This window comes from Nematolebias whitei, chromosome 4 (assembly GCF_014905685.2).
Source record: "Nematolebias whitei isolate Nwh7 chromosome 4, NemWhi1, whole genome shotgun sequence".
Taxonomy (NCBI): Eukaryota; Metazoa; Chordata; class Actinopteri; order Cyprinodontiformes; family Rivulidae; genus Nematolebias; species Nematolebias whitei.
Genome location: NC_056501.1, coordinates 9,296,819 through 9,306,851, shown reverse-complemented (window position 1 = coordinate 9,306,851; position 10,033 = coordinate 9,296,819). Strand labels below are relative to the sequence as shown.

At 43.1% G+C, this 10,033-nt stretch overlaps 1 protein-coding gene across 1 annotated transcript in view; it reads right to left on the bottom strand.

Moving 5' to 3' along the window:
• Positions 1–9,372, bottom strand: part of maml1 (mastermind-like transcriptional coactivator 1) — a 15,555-nt gene extending 6,183 nt beyond the window's left edge. The window contains exons 1-3 of the mRNA XM_037675676.1: positions 9,078–9,372; positions 7,980–8,445; positions 52–1,236 (exon numbers count right to left, since the gene is read on the bottom strand). Coding sequence (XP_037531604.1) covers positions 52–1,236; positions 7,980–8,297 — 1,503 coding nt within the window. The 5' untranslated portion in view covers positions 8,298–8,445; positions 9,078–9,372. The remainder of the gene's footprint in view (positions 1–51; positions 1,237–7,979; positions 8,446–9,077) is intronic.
• Positions 9,373–10,033: the final 661 nt, after the last annotated feature.

Genomic DNA, 10,033 nt, shown 5'->3' with positions numbered 1-10,033 from the left:
TTTACCTGTGTGTGTGTTTACCTGTGTGTGTGTTTACCTGTGTGTGTTTACCTGTGTGTGTGGGATGTGATGGCGGAAGGTCATGGTGGTCTGATTGAGCTGTGGCTGTCGGACCAGGTTCAGCAGGGTCTTTTCCTGGCTCGTAGTGTTAGGGGCCCTCAGTGGTCCTGGTCCCACCTCGTAGTGGGTCAGAGGTCTAGTGTTGTTGTAAGTCAGCCTTGCTGCGGAGGCCTGAGCTCCTTGTGCTGGGGGGTGGCTCAGAGGGGGCCCTGATGTCAGGGAACTCAGGATGTTGGGGTGCCCCGTGGACCCCGGCATATAGTTTGCGGTCCCTGATTTTGGCGAGCTATTGTTGGGTTGAGGGGGCATCATCAGTGACTTCTGGGCATTAGGGTTGAAGTCCGGTGGGTACAGGGAGGAGCTGGTGACCCCCAGTGAAGTCTGAGGGCCATTGGTCATCTGGGGCCAGGCTGGGGGGTGAGGATGAGGCTGCTGGTTGAGGAACTTGGTGTCTCGCTGTGGCTGCATCTTGGTTTTGACTCTCTGCTGCTGGGCGGCCAGCTGCTGCAGCTGCTGGGCAGGGGACAGGTCTTTGGGAACTGGGGGCAGGTGGTGGTTGGGTGGAGGCTGGAGTGGTCTGGATGGAGCTGGCTGGGGTGGAGGAAGAGCTGGGGAGGAGGCAGAGGCGGCCACAGGGGAGCTGTTGGAGTGAGGTGGTATAGAGGAGGTGGACTTCATGTGGGGGGAGGTGGTGCGAGAGTCCTGCTCGAAGACTGCAGAGGGCGAAGGAAACTCCGTCTTGATGCTAGCTAAATCTGGAAGCAGGCCCTGGGACAGCTGGCCTCCGTCTCCCACTGCTCCTCCAGCTCCACCCGGAGTTAAAGCCAGCTCCGAAGAATCTTTGCGGTCTTCCAAGCTTTCTTCTAAAATCTTCTGGATGTCCTCGATGGGCACAGAGCGGTTGAGATCTTCTATCAGCTCATTCCACTCCTGCTCGTTCAGGTCGGGGAACGGGGGCATGATGGGTAAGATGTCCTCCGGTTCGCGCTTCATCTTACTGCAGTGGAAGTCCAGGTCTCCAACGCTGTTCTCCAGCTCCCCCGTTGGCACATGAGGCTGGTTTAACGAATCGTTGATACTCGGCTTGGAGTCCAGAGGGGACCCGATGTCCAGCAAGAGCTTTTTGTTGGCTAAAGAACTGGTGCTGTCCGGTTTCCTCTTCAACGTCTCCTGCAGCTGAAAGAACACAAAGAGATACCGACGTCAACAGACTCACACAAACAAATCATGGTTTTAGTTACCAAATTATTCGTTTTAAAAACAAAATGTCTAAAGTAAACGATTGGATTTATTTTATGTATGTTTTTATTACTGAATGTAGTCCATAAAATCCTCTAAAGTTAGAATTGTCAGAAGACATTTATATGAGAAAAAAATCTGAACATTGATTAAATCAGAAACGACAGATTATTTTTATTCAGAAAAGTTATCATGAATTGAGGTTATTTGAAGAACGTAGTCATGAAGATGGAACTGGAACTCCACATTTTATTGGAGGAAGCGTTTTATCTGCAGGAGACGTTGTGGAGCCGACAGACAACGGGGAGGATCTGATTCCAATGAAAGCTGCAGCTCTTAGGCAGGTTTACAGAACACACAAACATATTTAGAATGGACCCAACTGCTGTCTTCGTTTGTCCAGGATGAGTAATTCACCGAGCAGAAGCAAAACATAAAATCTTTTCCTGAAAGGTCCAGTCAGACTGAACTCTGCAGGTATTTCCCCACAGCATCACTTCGCTCTGATTCATCCGGTCTGAGAGATGATCCACCACATGCATCGTCACAGTCTCTCACAGGGGACTCTGAATCCTGCAGACCTCCTGACTTCATCCTCCTGAACATCTAAGGATTTGATGTTCAGAAGGAACACCAAATAGAAAAGAAACCCTGAGACGTCCCCAAGAACAGTTTCACCACAGAAAGTCACGAGACGAATTTTTGCTTCTATGAACCTTCTACGGTTTGAATGAAGCGGCGTTTAAAACCTGATCCAACCAGTTTTTGTGAACAGAACCGTGCCGTTTGTCGTTTACCATCCGTCCCCGATGCGGTTTTCTGTCGAGTCATCCTTCCTCACACCGTGAAACAGAAAATCAGCAGTTTTTTTCCAGTTCTCCCAACTTAAGGCGTCTCAACCAGTGTCCTTTGACTTTATTATTTAAACAGTAGCATTCCATGAAGGAATGCATATCACCTGCCAAGTCTGTGTTGGGAATGACTCTCAACTACTACCACTCCAACTTTTAGCTCCAAATCTGGTAAAACAGAGATATACCAGTAGCTACGTTGGTGTTTGCCAACGCTGGTGGTTCACAAGATAATTTTCTGACAGGCAATAAGCGTGACCTGTATGGTGACCAGATGATGATAAAAACATCAATGTGCACTTTCAGTCATGGTGAAAAATCTAAACTGTAGTTCAATCAGACAAAGGGGCTGCATTAGCTTGGTGGTCAGTGCCACAGTCTTGTAATCCTGAGGTTGCGGGTTTGAGCCCAGTCAGGAAGGGCATCCAGCACAAAACAATTGCCAAATCGTTCGTGCAAGTTTGCTCGCTGTGGTGACCCCTGAAGGGAGCAGCCGAAAGAAACTTAATTCTAGTTCAATCAAACGGACAGCACGCAGAAAAAAAAAAACAAAGAGGAAACCGGTGACTCACTGAACTCCTTCAACCTGAAATACTCGTCTGACTCCTCCTGTTTACACACCTGAGGAGGGACTGGAGGCTCTACAGCTCAGGGTGATTATATCTACAAGCAGCCTCACTTGTTCAACAACAGACTGATGATTCATAGGTAAATTTCAGGAATGAAGCGTTTCTCTACAGTTTGTTACGATGCTGCTCGTAAAAACCACAAACAGAGAAGAAACTGTCTGCGATTTAAACATGAAAACCGTTGTGAGGGTCCGAGGTGAATCCTTGTGCTGATTGACCCGCCCAGCAGACAGACAAGAGCCTTCACACTGACTCATCCTGGAATATCTGCCTCGAACTCGGCCACAAAAATCTGAAGTATCTGCTGGTCTGATTTCAGCTCAGAAACTCTCCCTTTGCACTGAAGGAATCTCAAACACGCTTTCTTTGTTTTGACTCCTTAAAGCATTTTTTCTGTTAGCAGGCTGATATCAGCACACATGCCAGAAGAACCAGAGTCGAGAATTTAAACTATTTTATAGTCTGCCTTTTGTTTGGGGTGACCTCTGATTATTAGGATTTAGGAGTGGAATATCTTTAATAGATTCAAAAGTCAAAAATCCATTTTGTTTATCTGCGCTGCCTCTTTAAGAGTCAGCAGAGCAGTTGCAGCGTTGGCGTTGAGCAACTGGGTGAATATGAGAACCATCAGGAGGTGGATTTTTTTTTTTTTTTAAGGACAACTGTTTTCTGTTTTAGTTGTAATTTTAACTTTTAACAGTTTGAACTTTGAACGACTATTATTATTCTAATCCAAACTTGAACACGCTCCAACATAGCTCGTTTATTTCCAGGAGCACCAACTAACTTCCTGTCAGATGTCGGTCCGGTCCAATGTCTGACACCTGACAGCAGCGGAGCAGTGGTGGGAAAGCGCCGTCGCTCGATTGCTCAGTAACGATCTACATGATTTATTTAAACAAATCACAACTTGAGTGAAAATATAACCCTATGATTAAAAAAAAATTATGAGATGCGTTTACACTTTATTTTAAGAAAAATCTCACAAACGGCAGCTGTGTTAAAAAAAATGGAGGAAGAAAAAATAAAAACTTGTCACAACTTTAATTAAAATGACTTCTTAAAGACTAACTATGAAATATGGCCTCGGGTTGTAAGACCAACCAAAACATAACATTTAGATGCAAAAAGAAATAGAATTTGATTAAATTAAAAAAAAAAAAGTTAAAACGTTAACTTAAGATGCACTTTTTGATCATTTAATAAAAATTAAAAAAACGCAGCCACAATCAAACGGCCCAGAAATTCTGTGCGAAATGAACTAAATGAAGCCGATTGTGACGCAGCGAGGTTTTCCTCACAGATTAGCTGTTATTTATCACAATACTGTTTTACAACCAGCTGGTATCTTGTACTAGTTTTATTTAATGTGGCAGTTTCATTCCGATTATGGAATTAAACAATTAACAAATCTAAAAAATCTGAGCCAAAAGTTGCCAGCCTGCATAGAGCTTTAATTTAAACCATTTAATTCAGATCTGTTGGGTGTTTAATCCTGGAAGACATTTACGCCGTTAAGGTAAAAAATACACAAATACTGTATATTGAATAATCTTCCCTGAAAGAGATGACGTCTAGATGGGAGCATATGTTGTTCTAGAACCTGAACATAGTTCTCTGCATTAATGGTGCCTTTCCAGACATGCAAGCTGCCCATGCCACAAGCGCTCATGCAACCCCATACCATCAGTGATGCTGACTTCTGAACGGAGCGTTGATAACAACTTGGGCTATCCCTGTCCTCTCTGGTCCGGATGACATGGCGTCCCAGTGTTCCATAAAGAACTTCAAATCGTGACTCATCTGACCACAGAACAGTCTTCCATTTTGCCACACTCCATTTTAAATGACCCCTGGCCCAGTGCAAACGTCTGAGCTTGTGGAGCTTGCTTAGAAATGGCTTCCTCTTTGCACTGTAGAGTTTCAGCTGGCAACGGCGGATGGCACGGTGGATTGTGTTCACTGACAATGCTTTCTGGAAGTATTCCTGAGCCCATTCTGTTATTTCCTTGACAGTGACATTCCTGTTTGAGGTGCAGTGATGTTTTAAGGGCCCGGAGATCACGAGCATCCAGTAGAGTTTTACAGCCTTGACCCTTACGCACAGCGATTGTTCCAGATTCTCTGAATCTTTTGATGATGTTATGCACGGTTGATGATAATAACTTAAAAGTCTTTGCTATTTTACGCTGGGTAACACCATTCTGGTATTGCTGCACTATTTTTCTGCGCAACAATGGTGGAATTGGTGATCCTCTTACCATTTTGGCTTCTGAGAGACACTGACACTCTGAGAAGCTCTTTTTATACCAATCATGTTGTCAATTGACCTAATTAGTGTTAATTGGTCTTCCAGCTGTTCGTTATATGCTCAATTTCCTTTTTCCAGCCACTTATTGCTACTTGTCCCAACTTTTTGGGGATTTGTTGACACTGTGAAATTTTGAATCAACGTATTTTTCCTTTAAAATGTTACATTTACTCAGATTAAACTTTTGATCTGTCATCTATGTTATATTACGAATAAAATATTGACATTTGCCATCTCCACATCATTGCATTCAGTTTTTATTCACAATTTGTTTAGTGTCCCAACTTTTTTGGAATCCAGTTTGTATAAACAATAAATGTTACTGAATTATGTGAATATCACAGCTGAGGAACTTAAACGTGTAAAAATCTCAGCATTTGTTAAAGGACAATAATCAAAACTTGTGACTAATAATTACATTTAGTGGCCTATTTTTGTTTTCTTTTGTAAAATAAAAATGGATAGGGAGAGAATTTCTTCTACATTCAGTTTTATAAAATGCGTCCTGGGAGAAAAAAAACTATAACTGCAAGAAACATAGTCTTTAAATACTTCAACTTTTGGTCCAAATTTGGAGAAAGTATTACTTAAAATAACTGTTCCTAAGCAAAATATTGGCTACGTTATGTCACATCTGCCCTTGAGGCACAGACGTGAAGTGGTTAGTCGTACCTTTATTTATGACTGAGTGATTGATATCTGCCTTTCATGCACAATAAATATAAACACTTTAAAAACACAGTCTTGAAACCTGTTTTTCTAAACCTACCCAGACCTGGAAACTAGTGAATCCACACTCTGGGTTTTTAAAGACTCAGTAGGAATCCTGCAGAGCTGGGAGCAGCCTGCTGTAAAGACGTGATACGGCCTTGTTCACATTCACGTTTTGCTCTTCAAGTTGGCAGAAATGTTTAATGTCATGTGGATTAGAAACAGATTGAACCCCGAGTGAGTGCAACAACATCACCCTGACAGAGTCAGAGCAGCAGGACCCGGAAACAAACTTCAGAATGCAGTTCAAGTCATATTTTAAACCCTTCAACACAAATACCTATTAAATATTAAATTATCTGTTAATACGTATGAACATGGCCATAGGTTTACTTCATATTGACCAATGACAAACACTTTCAACATTTAACTGCATTTTTAAAAAGTCCAGAGTTTTTCAAAAACTTTTTTTTTTTTACAATATATTATGATCTTTTATTGGCCAGACTTTTCCAAAGTCTGTTTTATTACAGTCCATAACATAAAAGGAAGGGAAACGTCCTCAACTACAGAACAGAAGTCCATATAGTTTGTTTTAAAACTTGTACTGGAGCTAGAAGTCCAGCTAGGCTGCTGTAATCTGAGTTGAAATTCAAATGTTAGTCCTCCTGTCCAGCGTACAGATACATGGAGGTACGAACCGTTTCATGATTAGATTATTGTTGTGAACTCTGATGCTGATGTCCTGGACTCGTTTTTGTTGGAGCATATTTCTCATTCTTTTTTTATTCTCTGAATCAGTATTTGAAAGTACTGTTCTTGTTCCTGTGTTTTTTTTATTTATTTTTTATTAAAAAAATGTTTAATTGTTTTGTTTGTTAGGAAACGCTCGAGTCGGAGCAGTCCTGGATGGTGCACGCACCTAAAATCCAAGAGATTTGTCTATTACCAAGGTTCCCAACATGTGCCGCACCACTTGTGATCCTCAGGATATAAAGTGTAAAATTACCAAAAAGATGAGTAGCTCAAGCCAACTAGAGTCATGGCACCAAATAGAAACTAATTGTAACAAAAATGCATTGAGGAATATTTGGAGAAACCCTGAGGAAACTGAACACTGATTACCTGATATGGGGTATTTAAACAAGAATGTCTTGAAGTTGAGGTCTGTGAGTAACTCAAGGTGCAAAAGAGCAAGGACATTTTGTTCAAGTTATCTCAAATCTGTAGACTGACTAATAAATAATATCACAAAAGACTGCAATAAATCATAGCCCGTCACATTTTAGGTACCATCATTCCTGTTTGGCATCAACATATCAAAATCAAATTATCAAGAAATCAAATACACAAACAATCAAATAGACTCACTGGTCAGACAAACTAGGTTCAATCAATTTTACACTAACTACACATGTCTACGTCTACACCAACTCTATACAGTACATACTTTGACACCAACTCCAGAGTTCCTCTACCATTATACAAAGAAGGCGCCCCACCCTGTCAACAGAACCGAGCCCAGTGCCTATCAAACCACCTCACACCCCCCACCCCGTCAACAACTGCCGGCAATGACAGCGCTAAGCTAGCGGGGTGCAATACAGATGCGCTAGCTAAAAAGCTACATAGCATTCAGTTTTCCTCACCACGGAAGAGATGAGCACCCTGCCAAGGCAAGGGAAACACTGATTTGAAGACAACACCACGCCTACTTTTACACCAACACCACGCCTACTTTTACACCAACACCACGCCTACTTTTACACCAACACCATGCCTACTTTTACACCAACACTACACCTACATTTACACCAACAATACGCCTACTTTTACACCAACAATAAACCTACATTTACACCAACACTACACCTACATTTACACCAACACCATGCCTACTTTTACACCAACAATACGCCTACTTTTACACCAACATCATGCTTACTTTTACACCAACAATACGCCTACTTTTACACCAACAATACGCCTACTTTTACACCAACACCATGCCTACATTTACAATAACACCTACTTTAGCATAAACTCTATACAAAACTCTTACAACAACAGTACACAGCTCTGCACATACTTTTACAGCAACACTACTAGACTCTCTCTTGCCCTCACAGCTGTACGACCTTCCCTGGCCCTCTGAGGTGTTTTGCTTCTTGAACTCACCGCCATACGGGCCTTGTTCCGGGTGAGCTCCGCCGCCGTCCCTCCAACCTCTCCGGCCTCCGCTCCGCCCGGAGCTCTCTGACCCGCCTGGTCGCCGCTGGGTTGGGGCTGCCGGTGCTTGCTGGCACGCTTGGCTTTGGTCTGCAGCAGGCGCTGGTGCAGGCTGAGGGTCTGCTTCTTCTCAATCTCCAGCCGCTCCTGCGTGGCGCTGTCGTAGCGGGATTCGCACCTGTTGTGATGCTGCCGGAAGAGCTCGATCCTCCGGCGGAGCCGCTCCATCACCGCGCTGTGTCGCGGTGTAACAAAATCCGCCATCATCAGTAAAGACTTGTAGTAAACTTCCCGGCTCAGGTTTCGTCCATAAAATGCTGAATGTGGCTCTTTTTACACCCCCCCTGGCCCTTTACAAAGCCTTCAGTGCTGGCTCCATGGAGGCGACCTTTGTCTAACGGCCTTCAGTCACTCACTGCCGGGGAGGAAAAGTAAGGTTTTGGGGTAAAACTGCAGATTGTCAGCCTGCTTCATACACCAGTCATTTAACTGGCTGTGTAAAACGGAGCCACACTCAGTTTAACTTTAACTCAAACCTGCTGTTTTTCTCAATAAACTGTTTACAAACACTTAAATTGACAAACTCTGCGGAACTTTAATCAGTTTGAACCATTTTAATGCGTTTCGTGTCAAACAAGCCGGGTTTAATTTTAACTTCAATCTGCTGTTTTCTGATTGAATAATTCAAAATCCTACGTTCAGCCGGTTAGCACATTCCTCCACTCAACAATTAAGTAAGTCTTGGTAAAAAAAAAAGCGCACCAGAACCAGGCTGTTTGAGACCCAGAAGGCAGCAGCTCCTGTCTGTGTCTCTGTCTCAGCTAGTTTTCATTTTCCGCTCTCTGGGAGCGACATAACGGCTCTCCAACTCCACCGAAACTTTTAATTTAGCCCTCTCCGAGTCGGGAGTTAGCTCGGTTAGCAAAGAGCTAACTCAACTTTAAACTGATAACTTCTTGTTTTAGCAAATGCTCAAAGTTTACCCCTCGACAAACATGACACTTTCCATGTATTATGAGCGGGTTGTTGGGGATTAAATTCACCTACTGTGAGAGTGTTTCTGTCCGCGGATCCTACAGCAGCATCTGTCCAGGGAACAGCTGACCCTCCTCCGCCTCTGTAGCCGTTAGCCGCTGGGTTCTGGGTCTGAAACGCCTAAATTAATCCTCATAGTTTAAATGTCCAGAATCGCAGCCACGGATATCCCTCCTTCTGGCCGAATCGGGATGTGTGCGGTTCAAAGCGAGCCAGGGCGGGTTAATAACGTCCCTTAGCGCCGCTTCTATTGTTTTCCAATGAACAGCCTGGTCCGCACCGCCATCTTGGAAACTTTCTCTTTTCTTCCATCAGAGAGGGGAATATCTATGGTCCCGCCTCACGATGACTATCCACCAATCAGCGACAGGGAGGAGGTCTACGGGCCTGCCGACGGGTGATTGACAGCAAAAGTAATCAGTGGCGAGAGGAGAAATACAGGTGACTGCAAATAACCATTACGACATAGGGAGGGGAGGGGTCACAAATTTGACTGACAACAAGGACGACCAATCAGAAAACAGTTTCTTTCCAGTTGTAGAAAAAGTGAACCCTGTTTTACTGTACAGGAATTCAGTTCATATATAGCGCCAAGTTACAACAGAAGTCATCTCAGGGCACTGTACAGAAACATTCATGTACATAAAAAGTAATAGAAATGAACTTCTGAGACTTAGATGTTTAAAATGGATTTTAATTTTAGTTTAACTGGACTGTAAAGAACATACCGACATTAAAAATGTTGATAATTTAAGGACCTGTCTGGACTCGCACACAAAATGTTGGCCACAATAAACAGGTTTATTTTGTTTGTTACTTCCTTGCATATTTTTCGAGCTATAGAGTTTTGGGCCAGGCTATTTTAGTGGCACTTCAGAGAAAATGTAAACCCTTTGGAGAACTTTAATTTGACTTGCGTACAAAATTTAAAAAAATCTTAACTTGTTAGCCTTTTACCATCTTGTCAG